This window comes from Pholcus phalangioides, unplaced genomic scaffold (assembly GCF_987345545.1).
Source record: "Pholcus phalangioides strain wild (caught in Gottingen) unplaced genomic scaffold, Ppha-v1.0 ptg000005l_1, whole genome shotgun sequence".
Classification (NCBI taxonomy): domain Eukaryota; kingdom Metazoa; phylum Arthropoda; class Arachnida; order Araneae; family Pholcidae; genus Pholcus; species Pholcus phalangioides.
This window is the reverse complement of record NW_028301598.1, coordinates 11,258,584-11,276,986: the sequence shown is the minus strand read 5'-3', so window position 1 is coordinate 11,276,986 and position 18,403 is coordinate 11,258,584. Positions and strand designations below refer to the sequence as shown.

Sequence of the window (18,403 nt, the reverse complement as noted above, 5' to 3'; positions counted from 1 at the left end):
TGGCTTAAATGCCAAAATTTTAAAAATTATCAGTAAATATGATCTAAAATTTTTATCTCACATGATAAATACTTCATTTAAAGAGGGTGTGCTTATTGATAAATTGAAATATGCTATTGTTAAGCGTATACATAAATCTGGAGACAAATGAATATAATAATTATCGTCCAATATCAATTCTACTGATCATCTCTAAAATGATAGAACAAGCAGTTAAATGTTGAACAATGAACTTCCCCAACTGTAAAGCATTCTTCTCTGAAAATTAATTTGGCTTCCTTGAAAACATAAATACAGAAATGTCAATTTTGAAACTTTCCAGGTGCATAGAAAAACATTAATAACAATAAGAAAACACTATTGCGATTTTTCTGGATTTATGCAAAGCATTTGCAATGTTGATCATAATATACTCTTAGGGATCATTCAAGTATTATGTCAGCATCGATGGGGGGGGGGGGGTTCCGATTTTCTGACTTTTGATGACAGGGGGTGGGGTTTGGATGATGCTTACGTAATCAACCACCCTTTATTTTATGAAGATATGAAATATTCTTAATGGGACATCTTATTGAGAGCGCCAAAAACGGGGAAAACCTTTCGATAGTTATTGGGCACCTAAATTAACATTCTACCTATTGATAGTCCCTTACAGCAGGGTTTTCCAACCGGTGTTCCGCAAAACCGTTGGGTTCCATGAGAGCTTTTTTGGGGTTCTGCGGAATCAAAAGGGATGGAACCCCAAAATCCCAGAACACTGGTAGCTTGAAAAATTTTCTTGTTGCTGTTTCACCTGAAACAATTTATTATTTTTATTTGTGTTGAGAACGGGTACAATCTAATTAGTTTATTGAAAATGAGAAAAATGAATGTGGAGGAGAAAAAAGATTAAATGAGCATGTTTTTTGTTATCCTAAAGCTATGCGCATAAGTAGGATGACCATATGGGGGAAAAAAAAAAAAAAAGACATTTTAATTGGTCCATAGCTCTGGTTAAAATAATGAATTCACGATTTAAAAATTTGAAAGTGAGTTTTTTTTAGAAAGCTTGACAAAATTAACATTTTTATTAAAACGATGAAATACCTGATTATGAAAAATAATTCTGCCCCGTAAAATATGGATCATATGGTCACACTATGTGTAACTCACAAATATATATATTTTTTGACACTTTTATCTACTGCAAGAAAATATTGGATAATCGACCAGTAGAAGACAAACAATATTCTTGTTGGCTCTTTTCTTTCTTTCTTCCTATTCTCGCACACAAGTCCTTCATACATAACAGTCAAGATGACTTCCTGGGAATTAATATTCCCAAAAATCTCAAGATCTACATGAGGATTTTTATGAGGGTCTTCCTTCAAAGATTCGGAACTATTAAATTGTTCCTTTGCATTCTGTGCCCCACCAGATTCTTCCATGCCACAAATTCGTTACCACATATGGAACCTTGTTTACACAACGTTCAAGAGGCCACGTCAAAACGTCGTATAAGGGTGAAAATCATGCAATTAAAACTTCTTTGAAAATGACCCCTCCCCCAATCCCATAGACCTCACCGAAAATATCACAAAAATTCAGTGGTTTCAAATACAAATACAAATACAACGCCACAACAGGCAAAATGCCCAACGAGGTGGCTGATAAAAAGATGCCCATAAAAATATGGTTGTCATATGTTTCAAAAATACAGCAACCCAATTAAAAATGCAATTAACACAAATTACAAACAATATATACACATGATAAAATATTATACAATGCCCATAAAGAATACTTATGGTTGTCTTATTCTAAGAATGGATAGCTTCTCGATTTACCCCAACATGTTTATCGTATTTCTTTTTAAACGTGTCAATTGTGTTACAATTTACTACCTCCGGGGGTAAGCTATTCCATTTATTAACAACCCTATTGGAGAAAAATTCCCTGCGACACCATAACCTTGCATTGTCCCTCACCAATCGATACTGGTGTCCCCTTGTAAAAGCAGTCGATTGGCGGTGTACTAAAAGTTCATGGTCCATCCTATCCATCCCATTGAAAATTTTGAACACTTCGATCATATCTCCTCGACACCTGCGTTCATCCAATGTAAACATATTCAAAAAATGAAGTCTCTCTTCATAACTCAAGCCCCGTGTGCCAATAAGGACACACGTAGCTCTTCTCTGTACCCCTTCAACCAAGTCTATGTCCCTCTGTAGGTATGGTCTCCACAACCTTACAGCATACTCCAGCCCAGGACGAACTAATCCTCGAAAAAGCGGAAGAATGACTTTAGGAGAACGCAAAGAGACCTTTTTGAAAATGAGACCAAGCATTCTATTCGATTTTTTGACCACAGCTGAACAATGTTCAGAAAACCGAAGTCGCTCGTCAATGAGAATTCCCAAATCAGTGAGCCTAGTTGCATCCGGGACAGTAACACCATTCAACTCGTAAGAGAACCGTGGGTTGTTCGAACCAAAATGAGCGACCATGCACTTATCTACGCTAAACGTCATGCTCCATTCATTTGCCCATGCTGCAATCTTGTTTAAGTTGGTCTGGAGCAACTCCCTATCGCTTTCATTCCCGATTACCCCCATTAGCTTCACATCATCTGCGAATTTGCTAGTAATTCCATCGATACCCTGATCGAGTTTATCGATAAAAAGTGAAAAAAGTATGGGGCCAAGGACACTTCCCTGAGGAACTCCACTTGTGACGTCTGTCCAACCAGAGAATTCCCCGTTCACCATAACTCGTTGCGACCTGTCTCTTAACCACGATTCTATCCAATTCAGCAAGTTGCCCCCTATTCCAATCTCGTGTAAACGCTTCAAGAGTTTGCCATGTTGGACCCGATCGAATGCCTTCTGGAAATCAAGGTAAACAACGTCGACATTTTTGCTCTTACCCAAAGCCTTAGTCACGTAATCATAGAAGCAAAGGAGGTTAGTTACACATGACTTCCCCTTCCTGAACCCATGCTGATTATCCGACAATACATTATTCTCGTCTATCCACTTCACAAACTGCCTTTTGATGATAATTTCCAAAATTTTCGAGAGGGAGCTCGTCAAACTCACTGGACGATAATTAGACACCACTTCTCTACTACCCTTCTTAAATATCGGAACAACGTTAGCCAGTTTCCAATCTCTCGGGACGATACCCTCAGCAACACTACTCCTGTATATCTGTGCGACTGGCCCCAACAATTCATTAGCACCTTCCCTGAGAACCCTGGGATAGATATCATCTGGTCCTGGTGCTTTGCTTGCACATACATTTCTTAGAAGATTTAGGACCTCCACGTCTTCCACTTGAATATCGTTGAGCGTTTTATTACCCCATGCAACACCCGTATATCGAATATCATTATCTCCATTAAAAACCGACGCGAAAAAGTCATTGAAAGCACTACACATGCCTACATTGCTCTCTACTTTTGAGCCTCCTATCGAGAGGGGGCCAACTGTCCCCTTACATCCATTATTGACGTATCGAAAAAATGATTTTGGGTCAGAGCCAATGTTATCTGCCAACCTAGATTCAACTTGCTTTTTACTATCCCTTATCGCTTTCTTCAACAGTCTTCTTTTATCAGTAAACAATGATAGGTCACCTCGTCCACTTTTATACTCTCTGAATGCTCTTTTCTTTTCAAGATAAAGGTTCCGCACGCTATCCGTGAACCATAGAGGGTGTGATGTACAAACACGCTTTTTTCGAACAAAGGGTATGACGTCGTGCAAAACAGAGGACAGCTTCGTACTAAATTCTTCCCATTGACTTACCACCCCTACTGATTCCAACCGGTCTTTGAAAACTTCCGCTAACCTTTTTCGCAAAACATCAAAGTTAGTTCTCCGAAAACAAGGAACCAGTCTTTTGTTATCAACCTTACCCGAGGAAAAGTTACAGAGAAATCTGACGATACGATGATCACTGGAAGAAAACTCTTCCCCCACCGAAACATGTTCAACTAGATCCTCAGAACTAGTAAGAACTAAATCCAAAATAGCAGTACCCCTAGTGGCTTCTGATACATGCTGATACAAAAAATTTTCGAGCACCAACTTAAGAAAGTCTCTTTCATACTGATTTCCAGATGAAAGGTTCTCCCAATCAATACCCGGGTAATTGAAATCCCCTAGTATGAGAACCCTCTTTCGCTTACACATGTAGGAAATTTCATCATGCATTTTGGCGATATAGTTTTGATCCCTATTCGGTGGATTGTAACAAACCCCAACAATAAGCTTATGACGTCTTTTGTTCTCAAGTTCAACCCATATGGTTTCAATATCACTTCTCTGCACGTTACACTCTCTAGCCTTCAAACATGATTTCACGTATATCAACACTCCACCCCCTTTCCTATCAGATCTATTTCTCAAAAAAGTATCGTATCCGGAGATGTGTAAGAAAGATTCATCCCCATCGTTTGCCCAAGATTCTGTAATGGCTATAAGATCCAAGTCCTCCACAACTATCATAGTTTCTAAAAAATCTTTCTTGTTACCCAAGCTCCTGGCATTTATTAACACACATTTTAATTTGCCCGGTGGTTTGTTGTCAATCGAGAAGCCATCCAAGTCAGAGGTGGGTAATTCCCCGTCAGTACTGTTGTGATTATCATTAACTAAATTTTTAAAACAATATTATAAATTACTTAAATAACTAATTTTCATTTCATCACCGTTCCTTAAATCCTGAGTATTCTTATATTCTTCTGAAGATTTGAAAAAAAAACGAAAAAAAAACGTAACTTTTCCCTTTTTGAAAAAGTTTTTTTTTTGTTTTGTTTTCCATATCTAAGCAAAGCAGATAATAGTTGGACATCGAGTCCAACTCTCTAAAAGTTGTCTAAAAGGGAAGAACCGAGATACTGGATATCAGTGTTTCTCAGTCTCTCAGGGGCATCACCAACCTTTGTCAAGGGCGTCACGGTAAGCTGTCGACATTGCTGATTGCCTATTCAGTGCTTTAAAGGGGTGTTTTTTTAACTATTCTGAGTAGGGTTATAACCAGAGAGGAACTTGAAAGTTCTGGTGACCCGTTCGCCGGACCACAGGGGGGCGAAAATTTCACTCTTTAACTTCTCCCCAACATTAAAAGGGGGCCTTCTTAATGCATGTTTGCCCCGGCTGACCAAGCATCTGGTTGCAGCCTCTGATACCGTACCTCTGTCAACAATCAGTCAATTAGTCAATCATCAAAGTTTAGGGCTTTTGAGGTGACAGTATGCAATGAAAACTATTATAGTGATACATTTTTGTACTCCACAATAATTACATCGATTTAATGTATAGAAATGATCATTCTCGGAAGAAGGTCTAGAGAAAGGCATTGACATTGACCTGCGGTTTTTTCTTCCAATTATTCTGTTGTTTAATGTTGAAAGAAAAGTGTAAGGGAAATTTCCCACAAGTGACCATCATTGTATGTGGGTGAATTCACAGAAAATGTCAATATTCCTACCCCTAGTTATAACGCATAATCTCTCTCAATGTCTAATCAGTATTGGTCATGTAACATCCTATGACAAGCAAACATTTAGCATGCTCCAGGAAAACAAAATGGTCAATTGCTAAAAACCGACCGTCCTTTCACTTTCGTGTTTTTGCTCAAGTTGGAATTTTTCGCTCCACTGAGGCCACGATATCAGTTTGTGCTCTCTTCCATCACAAGGGAAGTGATCCAGCGATTTGGCTGTAATTTCGTTGTGTTCTTATTTTTTGAAGCCTTGGCACGTCTTATTTTACTCTGTTGAAGCTTAAGAATAAATAGTTTTTGTTCATATTTACTATAGCTGGTGCTGGTTTGGCACCCTGGACCAGGAAGGGGGGTTATATTCACCCTTTCACTTATTTTGACCACTCGTTCCACATTTCGGATGAGAATGGTGTATGTCAAAATTCACACTCAACCCATGACCATGTACAGTGAGTAGTAATTTTTTCCTCTTGTTCTGTATTTTGTTATCAATATTATTTATCGTTAACAGCAATTTCATCCAAGGTAGTGACTACGATTTTTATGAGGAGGGGCAAACATAATTTTGTCACCCTCTCCACTTAAATTCTGATGATTTTATAACAGTATTTTTTTTCTTCACTGATATTTACTGCCCCCCTCATAAAGTTTGGCCCCAGGGAAGTTGCCCCCTCCCCAGTTCAGCCTTGATTTCATCTATTTTTTTTACTGTGCCACAAGATGCTCAGAGATGTCATGTGTTCAATACCCTCTTTTGTCCTTTACAGTGCTTTTTATGATGATCGCCATGATGATCAAACAGCACATTGCTATTGAAGAAAGTATGCACACCAAACGTTTGTCTTTCAAACCCCTCTCGGTGAGAAACAAAAAAGCCGCTCGGGATCGGCTGTGAACTGTATCAATAACAATCTAATTAGTTTATTGAAAATGAGAAAAATGAATGTGGAGGAGAAAAAAGATTAAATGAGCATGTTTTTTGTTATCCTAAAGCTATGCGCATAAGTAGGATGACCATATGGGGGAAAAAAAAAAAAAAAGACATTTTAATTGGTCCATAGCTCTGGTTAAAATAATGAATTCACGATTTAAAAATTTGAAAGTGAGTTTTTTTTAGAAAGCTTGACAAAATTAACATTTTTATTAAAACGATGAAATACCTGATTATGAAAAATAATTCTGCCCCGTAAAATATGGATCATATGGTCACACTATGTGTAACTCACAAATATATATATTTTTTGACACTTTTATCTACTGCAAGAAAATATTGGATAATCGACCAGTAGAAGACAAACAATATTCTTGTTGGCTCTTTTCTTTCTTTCTTCCTATTCTCGCACACAAGTCCTTCATACATAACAGTCAAGATGACTTCCTGGGAATTAATATTCCCAAAAATCTCAAGATCTACATGAGGATTTTTATGAGGGTCTTCCTTCAAAGATTCGGAACTATTAAATTGTTCCTTTGCATTCTGTGCCCCACCAGATTCTTCCATGCCACAAATTCGTTACCACATATGGAACCTTGTTTACACAACGTTCAAGAGGCCACGTCAAAACGTCGTATAAGGGTGAAAATCATGCAATTAAAACTTCTTTGAAAATGACCCCTCCCCCAATCCCATAGACCTCACCGAAAATATCACAAAAATTCAGTGGTTTCAAATACAAATACAAATACAACGCCACAACAGGCAAAATGCCCAACGAGGTGGCTGATAAAAAGATGCCCATAAAAATATGGTTGTCATATGTTTCAAAAATACAGCAACCCAATTAAAAATGCAATTAACACAAATTACAAACAATATATACACATGATAAAATATTATACAATGCCCATAAAGAATACTTATGGTTGTCTTATTCTAAGAATGGATAGCTTCTCGATTTACCCCAACATGTTTATCGTATTTCTTTTTAAACGTGTCAATTGTGTTACAATTTACTACCTCCGGGGGTAAGCTATTCCATTTATTAACAACCCTATTGGAGAAAAATTCCCTGCGACACCATAACCTTGCATTGTCCCTCACCAATCGATACTGGTGTCCCCTTGTAAAAGCAGTCGATTGGCGGTGTACTAAAAGTTCATGGTCCATCCTATCCATCCCATTGAAAATTTTGAACACTTCGATCATATCTCCTCGACACCTGCGTTCATCCAATGTAAACATATTCAAAAAATGAAGTCTCTCTTCATAACTCAAGCCCCGTGTGCCAATAAGGACACACGTAGCTCTTCTCTGTACCCCTTCAACCAAGTCTATGTCCCTCTGTAGGTATGGTCTCCACAACCTTACAGCATACTCCAGCCCAGGACGAACTAATCCTCGAAAAAGCGGAAGAATGACTTTAGGAGAACGCAAAGAGACCTTTTTGAAAATGAGACCAAGCATTCTATTCGATTTTTTGACCACAGCTGAACAATGTTCAGAAAACCGAAGTCGCTCGTCAATGAGAATTCCCAAATCAGTGAGCCTAGTTGCATCCGGGACAGTAACACCATTCAACTCGTAAGAGAACCGTGGGTTGTTCGAACCAAAATGAGCGACCATGCACTTATCTACGCTAAACGTCATGCTCCATTCATTTGCCCATGCTGCAATCTTGTTTAAGTTGGTCTGGAGCAACTCCCTATCGCTTTCATTCCCGATTACCCCCATTAGCTTCACATCATCTGCGAATTTGCTAGTAATTCCATCGATACCCTGATCGAGTTTATCGATAAAAAGTGAAAAAAGTATGGGGCCAAGGACACTTCCCTGAGGAACTCCACTTGTGACGTCTGTCCAACCAGAGAATTCCCCGTTCACCATAACTCGTTGCGACCTGTCTCTTAACCACGATTCTATCCAATTCAGCAAGTTGCCCCCTATTCCAATCTCGTGTAAACGCTTCAAGAGTTTGCCATGTTGGACCCGATCGAATGCCTTCTGGAAATCAAGGTAAACAACGTCGACATTTTTGCTCTTACCCAAAGCCTTAGTCACGTAATCATAGAAGCAAAGGAGGTTAGTTACACATGACTTCCCCTTCCTGAACCCATGCTGATTATCCGACAATACATTATTCTCGTCTATCCACTTCACAAACTGCCTTTTGATGATAATTTCCAAAATTTTCGAGAGGGAGCTCGTCAAACTCACTGGACGATAATTAGACACCACTTCTCTACTACCCTTCTTAAATATCGGAACAACGTTAGCCAGTTTCCAATCTCTCGGGACGATACCCTCAGCAACACTACTCCTGTATATCTGTGCGACTGGCCCCAACAATTCATTAGCACCTTCCCTGAGAACCCTGGGATAGATATCATCTGGTCCTGGTGCTTTGCTTGCACATACATTTCTTAGAAGATTTAGGACCTCCACGTCTTCCACTTGAATATCGTTGAGCGTTTTATTACCCCATGCAACACCCGTATATCGAATATCATTATCTCCATTAAAAACCGACGCGAAAAAGTCATTGAAAGCACTACACATGCCTACATTGCTCTCTACTTTTGAGCCTCCTATCGAGAGGGGGCCAACTGTCCCCTTACATCCATTATTGACGTATCGAAAAAATGATTTTGGGTCAGAGCCAATGTTATCTGCCAACCTAGATTCAACTTGCTTTTTACTATCCCTTATCGCTTTCTTCAACAGTCTTCTTTTATCAGTAAACAATGATAGGTCACCTCGTCCACTTTTATACTCTCTGAATGCTCTTTTCTTTTCAAGATAAAGGTTCCGCACGCTATCCGTGAACCATAGAGGGTGTGATGTACAAACACGCTTTTTTCGAACAAAGGGTATGACGTCGTGCAAAACAGAGGACAGCTTCGTACTAAATTCTTCCCATTGACTTACCACCCCTACTGATTCCAACCGGTCTTTGAAAACTTCCGCTAACCTTTTTCGCAAAACATCAAAGTTAGTTCTCCGAAAACAAGGAACCAGTCTTTTGTTATCAACCTTACCCGAGGAAAAGTTACAGAGAAATCTGACGATACGATGATCACTGGAAGAAAACTCTTCCCCCACCGAAACATGTTCAACTAGATCCTCAGAACTAGTAAGAACTAAATCCAAAATAGCAGTACCCCTAGTGGCTTCTGATACATGCTGATACAAAAAATTTTCGAGCACCAACTTAAGAAAGTCTCTTTCATACTGATTTCCAGATGAAAGGTTCTCCCAATCAATACCCGGGTAATTGAAATCCCCTAGTATGAGAACCCTCTTTCGCTTACACATGTAGGAAATTTCATCATGCATTTTGGCGATATAGTTTTGATCCCTATTCGGTGGATTGTAACAAACCCCAACAATAAGCTTATGACGTCTTTTGTTCTCAAGTTCAACCCATATGGTTTCAATATCACTTCTCTGCACGTTACACTCTCTAGCCTTCAAACATGATTTCACGTATATCAACACTCCACCCCCTTTCCTATCAGATCTATTTCTCAAAAAAGTATCGTATCCGGAGATGTGTAAGAAAGATTCATCCCCATCGTTTGCCCAAGATTCTGTAATGGCTATAAGATCCAAGTCCTCCACAACTATCATAGTTTCTAAAAAATCTTTCTTGTTACCCAAGCTCCTGGCATTTATTAACACACATTTTAATTTGCCCGGTGGTTTGTTGTCAATCGAGAAGCCATCCAAGTCAGAGGTGGGTAATTCCCCATCAGTACTGTTGTGATTATCATTAACTAAATTTTTAAAACAATATTATAAATTACTTAAATAACTAATTTTCATTTCATCACCGTTCCTTAAATCCTGAGTATTCTTATATTCTTCTGAAGATTTGAAAAAAAAACGAAAAAAAAACGTAACTTTTCCCTTTTTGAAAAAGTTTTTTTTTTGTTTTGTTTTCCATATCTAAGCAAAGCAGATAATAGTTGGACATCGAGTCCAACTCTCTAAAAGTTGTCTAAAAGGGAAGAACCGAGATACTGGATATCAGTGTTTCTCAGTCTCTCAGGGGCATCACCAACCTTTGTCAAGGGCGTCACGGTAAGCTGTCGACATTGCTGATTGCCTATTCAGTGCTTTAAAGGGGTGTTTTTTTAACTATTCTGAGTAGGGTTATAACCAGAGAGGAACTTGAAAGTTCTGGTGACCCGTTCGCCGGACCACAGGGGGGCGAAAATTTCACTCTTTAACTTCTCCCCAACATTAAAAGGGGGCCTTCTTAATGCATGTTTGCCCCGGCTGACCAAGCATCTGGTTGCAGCCTCTGATACCGTACCTCTGTCAACAATCAGTCAATTAGTCAATCATCAAAGTTTAGGGCTTTTGAGGTGACAGTATGCAATGAAAACTATTATAGTGATACATTTTTGTACTCCACAATAATTACATCGATTTAATGTATAGAAATGATCATTCTCGGAAGAAGGTCTAGAGAAAGGCATTGACATTGACCTGCGGTTTTTTCTTCCAATTATTCTGTTGTTTAATGTTGAAAGAAAAGTGTAAGGGAAATTTCCCACAAGTGACCATCATTGTATGTGGGTGAATTCACAGAAAATGTCAATATTCCTACCCCTAGTTATAACGCATAATCTCTCTCAATGTCTAATCAGTATTGGTCATGTAACATCCTATGACAAGCAAACATTTAGCATGCTCCAGGAAAACAAAATGGTCAATTGCTAAAAACCGACCGTCCTTTCACTTTCGTGTTTTTGCTCAAGTTGGAATTTTTCGCTCCACTGAGGCCACGATATCAGTTTGTGCTCTCTTCCATCACAAGGGAAGTGATCCAGCGATTTGGCTGTAATTTCGTTGTGTTCTTATTTTTTGAAGCCTTGGCACGTCTTATTTTACTCTGTTGAAGCTTAAGAATAAATAGTTTTTGTTCATATTTACTATAGCTGGTGCTGGTTTGGCACCCTGGACCAGGAAGGGGGGTTATATTCACCCTTTCACTTATTTTGACCACTCGTTCCACATTTCGGATGAGAATGGTGTATGTCAAAATTCACACTCAACCCATGACCATGTACAGTGAGTAGTAATTTTTTCCTCTTGTTCTGTATTTTGTTATCAATATTATTTATCGTTAACAGCAATTTCATCCAAGGTAGTGACTACGATTTTTATGAGGAGGGGCAAACATAATTTTGTCACCCTCTCCACTTAAATTCTGATGATTTTATAACAGTATTTTTTTTCTTCACTGATATTTACTGCCCCCCTCATAAAGTTTGGCCCCAGGGAAGTTGCCCCCTCCCCAGTTCAGCCTTGATTTCATCTATTTTTTTTACTGTGCCACAAGATGCTCAGAGATGTCATGTGTTCAATACCCTCTTTTGTCCTTTACAGTGCTTTTTATGATGATCGCCATGATGATCAAACAGCACATTGCTATTGAAGAAAGTATGCACACCAAACGTTTGTCTTTCAAACCCCTCTCGGTGAGAAACAAAAAAGCCGCTCGGGATCGGCTGTGAACTGTATCAATAACAATCTAATTAGTTTATTGAAAATGAGAAAAATGAATGTGGAGGAGAAAAAAGATTAAATGAGCATGTTTTTTGTTATCCTAAAGCTATGCGCATAAGTAGGATGACCATATGGGGGAAAAAAAAAAAAAAAGACATTTTAATTGGTCCATAGCTCTGGTTAAAATAATGAATTCACGATTTAAAAATTTGAAAGTGAGTTTTTTTTAGAAAGCTTGACAAAATTAACATTTTTATTAAAACGATGAAATACCTGATTATGAAAAATAATTCTGCCCCGTAAAATATGGATCATATGGTCACACTATGTGTAACTCACAAATATATATATTTTTTGACACTTTTATCTACTGCAAGTGAGGATTCTTGTTTCGCAGAGCGAATGCAGACTTTTAGGACACCCTGTATATTGAAGAAATTTAAAAAATTTGTTAAGGGTTCCGCAGAATAGCCTCGTTACCATCAAGGTTTTGGCGCGAGCTTCCACGTTGGAAAACCCTGCCCTACAGAGCCACTTTAATGATCTCTAAATGTTTCATGGATCCTTCAAGTGCTCTGGAAATGTTTGCGAGCCGCTGAAGTGCTCTGGAACTGTGCCACTCATCACTCAAGTGATTCTTAATTATGCCACGGATCACTCAAGTAATCTGGGAATGTTCCGCGGGTAACTTGAGAGATATGTAGAACCGCACTGGGGGCCACTCAAGTGCTCTAAAACTGTGCCACATGTCACTCAAGGGATCTCTAAATATGCCACAGATCATTTAAGTGTTCTGTAACTGTGTCGCGGATTACTTTGGTGATCTTTGAATGTGAAAGTGATTTTTGAGACCTACCTCAGTGATCTGAAAATGTGCCATGGCCACTTAAATGCTCTGGAATTTTGCCACTGGTCATTTAAGCGATTTGTAAATGTGCAGCTTAGTTCATTTTTACAAAATTAGGTTTGAGGGGGGCAAGCCACATCAGATAAACTTCAGGGCCACATTTGGTCTGCGGGTCAAGGGTTTACCATATATAGCTTAAAGGGTGGGTCGCAATGAATTTTCGAAAGATAAATTTTGAGTTCTTACCCTTCAAATAGCATTGAAATTATCAGAGATAGATTATAATAACATATAAAGGTATTTTCTTTCGAAATTTTAATTTTTTTCACATTAAAAAATGATTTTTTTTTCTTCTGGGGGGTGCGGGTGCACGAAACACCTATGTCCCCTTCCGTGTACGTTTCTGATCCCACCAATATGCGTTAAGAGGTAGGGGGCAGTGATAACGAAATTTTGCTCATGGGGGAGGGGTCAAAAATGGCTAAATTTTGCTTAAGTAATACTTGAACGGCCCCTTAGAAAAAATATATAAATCCCGAATTATATAGTAGAATTGCTTATAATTGGTTTAAAAGTTAGCCCACTCATAGAAAACAAGCAATTAAAATTGATAATCACACCAGTTTATTTAAGGCAATTATTTGTGGGGTCCCTCAAGGATCTGTACTCAGCCCCATTTTATATAACAAATTTATATAAACAATATTCAATATTTGCAATTAAATGAGAACATCATAAGTTACGCCAATGATACAGCAATAGTTATTTCAGATCAATACCAATCAACTCTCAAAAATAAAGCTGAATGTGATATCTTGATCATTTCAAACTAACCCTGGATCATAAAAAATTTTTATTTCTTTCCAATTATGCACTAATAAAAACACATTGCCTATCAATATCCAATATCATATAAAAGATTGTGTGAGAATGTTGTAACTGTGAACAGATATCGGAAACCAATGACTTTGACTATCCAGGTATTACGATCAATAAAAATCTTAAATGGAAATCCCAAGCAATGGCAATAAGTAATAAACTTTAATTCATCACTATTAGAATCTACTCATTGAAAAATATCATTTTCCTAATCTTTCTTAGAACAATATATTTTGTTTGGGTTCTGCCAATTATACAATATGCTAGTACAGTTTGGGATATGGACATGGTCAAAAATGCTTTGCAAAAAAGTAATTAATAATATGTCCTAAAAAAATCTCCATGTTCCAGGACTGCAATAATGATTATAGATTCAGTATTCAAAAACTTTACTTTTACAAAATGTTATTTATTCAGAAAAACCCTCTGTGTTTCAAAATAAAACAAATAATCAGACAAACTGGAATCCAATATGAAGTTATAAAACCGAATAAAACCGTAACTCAAAAACAATTCTTATGCATTGCACCTAAAGAATATAACAATTTAAATCATGAAATAAAATCAGAAAATGTGGTAAAAAATTTAAATGACATCACAATTACATCAACCAGATCTGTTGAGTAGAAAATTGAAACCAATTGTGTGTATATTTCATGATTATGACTTAAATAATGTCAAATATAAAAAAAAAATGGTCTGTTGCTGAGTGTATACAAATTATAGAACCCTGGATGGACCATGTGATCCCTTGGGTGCAATATTTAGAATTTAATATGTGTTTTGTATCTGTGATAACTGGGATGTGTTTAATGAATTTCAACTATAGTAGTATGTGAAAAAAAAGTTACCCAAATATATGAATTCTAAGGTGAAAATGTTTTTTCTTTTGCTCTATGTTCCAGTTTTTTATTTTCTGTATTAAGAGCTCAAAAATTTTTTCAGTAAGTTATTTACAGTATTTTTCATTCATTATTTATTCTTTACAGTGCCTTTAGTGTCAAGAATGTGTCCCAGTGATACCTACAAAGTGTATAAAAGTGGTAAGTTATATGTATCCAAATCAGTTTTTCTTTTCAATTTTTGAAACTGATATTGAAGCAAAGGTACATGCATTTTTAAAATTTGGGTGAATTTTAAATATTTTATTTTTATTCATTGTGGCAATGATATCAAATTAATCCTTTTCCTTTAGAAGGCATGGTATAATTCAATTGTGTAACATATTTTTATTCCAATGTACCTTTGGTTAATATTTGGTATACAGTGAAACCTTGTTATAATGATATCTGCAGATCAAGAAAAAATATTGTTGTAGAGAGGTTATTGTGTGTGTGTTATATAGAATATCATTGTAGCAAAATTTCACTGTACTGTGTTTTAGCAAAATTTTTCTTATATTATTATATAAACTAGGGATTCTCAAACTGTGCCGCCAATCTTTGTCAGGGACACCGCATAGTGGTGGCCCGATAAAGGTTTTTCAAAGAGCTTCTTCGTTAAACTGCTCTGGGGAGCCCCAGATAAGCATTGACTACGATTACGGGTGTCGTGAGTGGAAAAAGTTTGAGAACCACTGGCATAAACCCATGCTTTGGAAGAAAAGTTTTCGGCAGTACAAATTTATTTTTTTTCCAATGTTTCCCCAACACCAGACATTGACGTTATTAGCAGGTGGTGTAGCTGAATTCTAAATTTGAAAATTTGTTTCTGTGGTTGGAAATTCAAGACCTTTCAACAGCTGACCAACCAACAATTGCAGAGGGTACTTATGCTTTTCCAGCGTGCCAGGCTCTGCTTGTTTTGATTGATCATAGTGAATATTAAATTGTTGATGTCCCATGAGTGATATCTTCATGTCCTTGGGCAAAAAGTGGTGAGCAATACAATTGGTTATCTCATTGATAAACAGGAAGGGTCTGAGGCCAACCAACTGGTGTTGGAAAAGTGCTTAGAAAAATGAACTCATACCTGTAACACTCTTTTGACTTGAGAACTTTTCTCACAATGGCCATGAAAACCTCATCAACCCATACTTAATTTTGAAGCTGTAATGAGAAATGTCTTACTTTATGCAAGTGATTTTCTTTTAACATTAGTCATTGCAAAATGAACGTTGTCCTATTCTAATTACCATGAATAGCCATACCATTAGGCACAAATAACACATTTTTTAAATTAGTATTTGATCAAGTGATAAGCATATCAACATATTTTTGTTCATTAATACCTAATTGCTCATTCCAAAAAAAAAAAATTATTGCTCATCTTATAGGTTCAAACGTGAGGATAGATACAACTTTGCTGGGCTTTGATCAGTCGAATTGGCAAAGAGGTAGCAGAAGCTATGTGTTCAAAGGCCAAGGTATGTATAAGAAATTTTAAGCCCTATGCAATACTCATTATAATCTTTCTTTGAATGACATATCTACCAACTGTTAAGATTTTATCATATTTAGTACGATTTTAGCAAGTTAATTCGATTATATGGTTTTGCTTTTAAAAGTAAGATTTTTTACAGAATCTGTAATATTGAAGTTTTCCTACTTATGTTGCAAACTGGTTGGCATTAGAATCATTGATAGTCCGTTGGTTGACATCGCTCCACGGAACCTAGCCGAAAATTCCCACGTGGTGAGAAACAGAACACTGCTGGGAGTTTTGGCGGCAGTTTTATTGGTGCGACTTATGCACCGGAATGATGTCTCAATCCGCCTCTGTATTAGACAGTATCTTGAACGATGCACCAATCCTGTAGCATCCATTTGATGGATCAATATTTTTCATAAATTTGCATGCCATCCTAACCCTTTATGGTTTCATGAATTATATAGCGTTTTGTTTTTTAAATTCAGGTCGAATTTTTTAAATGAACTTGTGCCAAAAATTTGAGTTCATAATTCACACATTTTTGATAGATTTACAATAATAAACCATTATTTTCTCGATATTTGAGTATTGTCGAAAATTCACCATGTCTGAAATATACGATTACTTTTTATTCTTTAGTTATTCAAGGTCGAGAGTTTTCAGGAATTTTTGGAAATTTTCGACAAAAAATAATGTGATTCCAGTGCAATGTTATTCTATTACATAAAGCTCTATTAATATTAATCATTCAGGTGGCTAGAATGCTAAATTTTGAGTTATGAATATTGGATGATTTTCAACATTTTAACATCCATCTAAAGAATTTTCATTTTTTCTATGTTTTCACGTGATCAAGGGACTGTGTATCCCAGTGTCTGAAATCATATTTTATTTTAGGTAAAAAAGTAGCGCAAAAATGCTAAAAGATAGACGAGAACAAATTTGATGATTATTTTATGTGATTTCCTTCTAATAAATTTTAATAGGGGGTACCCCTTCTCCCCCCCCCCCTTAATTGGAAAACAGGCGGTGTTACCCTTTTTTAGGGATAGAGTACTGTTTTTCTTTCTTCTGAGGTTGGCAGGTCTGGAATGATCAAATAAAGTGAAGAATAGGCAAAATGTAATTTTTCGCTGTGTTAGTCTTGAATTTAGTTGTGTATAAAGTATCTGCATGTACAGCAGAATTTTGTGCATCTAAAACAAAGGAAACCTATTGATTGCTTTAGAACAGAAAAGGTCTGACACCAACCACTGGTGTTGGAAAAGCATTTAGAAAAATGAACTCGAACCGATAACACTTTTTTTGACTTGAAAACTTTTTTTTTCTTTTCACAATGGCCATGAAAACCTCATAAACTTATACTTTATAACTCATTTTGGATGTGAGTGAATATCTCTGTAGGAAAAAGCTAAAACCCAAGTGCTATCCAACGACGTGAGATATTTTCCACTTATTTTTAGAGAAGCAATTGAAATTCAAAAACACAAGAACTGCTTCAATAGAAAGGAAGAGAGAATGAAGGTCAACAGTGCCTGGTTTCCCATTTTAAAAATGATGAGATTAAAATCCAAGCATTATCCAGAGCCCTTAGGAACAACTTCGGCCAATGGGGAAACAGACTGGCTCAACAGACCAATCCCGAAAAGGCAGTGCGACTCAAGCAGGGAGAAGGCATAAGTAGTAGCCTTTTGCCCGCATTACGCAATTCTTGAAAATGTTTGGCACTTGTGCGAAGGAAACATCGGAAAACAAATACTGTATTTCACGTCAGCCAAAAAACCCGAAAACTCTTGACTTTAGTTCTAATTTACACAATGGCCACGAAAGCCTTTTTTGTTTCATTAAACTAGCATTGGTGGGGGGAATCTTATAATTATGTCGCTGCCTCATAGAATGCATTATCAATTGACAATATGGCTTTTCTTGGTATTTTTTTTAACTTTAAAATCAATAATCAATCTATTATTGGAAAATTTATGTTGGAACTATATGTCCCTGTGTTTCTTAAATTGTAATGTGACATTTAAATACAAATATCACGACAGGCAAATTGCCCAGTGAGAATTTTATTATTTGATAAAATGTAAAATATTTTTATCAAAAAGTGTTGTATTTGAATTTTCCCTTCCTACTATGCTTAAGCTACAGATTGTCATCTCATAGATGTTTTTCATCTGAATCCGTTATAATAGGGACATCTATATTTCAGTTTCTTGTGGGCTGACATTTTTATTCATTTTTTAGAAAATCTATAACATAAATATACACGACATTCTTTTTATAAAGTATTGTCCAAGATATAAATGTATTGCAACTGGTCTGATTTAAAGAAAAATTTAATAATAAAAAAGACATTA

General features: G+C 36.8%; 1 protein-coding gene across 1 annotated transcript in view; it reads left to right on the top strand.

Moving 5' to 3' along the window:
* LOC149086295 (ankyrin repeat domain-containing protein 13D) overlaps nt 1–18,403 on the top strand; it is a 97,180-nt gene that overhangs the window by 36,374 nt on the left and 42,403 nt on the right. Inside the window, exons 5-6 of the mRNA XM_089232318.1 lie at nt 14,663–14,716; nt 15,949–16,038. Coding sequence (XP_089088444.1) covers nt 14,663–14,716; nt 15,949–16,038 — 144 coding nt within the window. The remainder of the gene's footprint in view (nt 1–14,662; nt 14,717–15,948; nt 16,039–18,403) is intronic.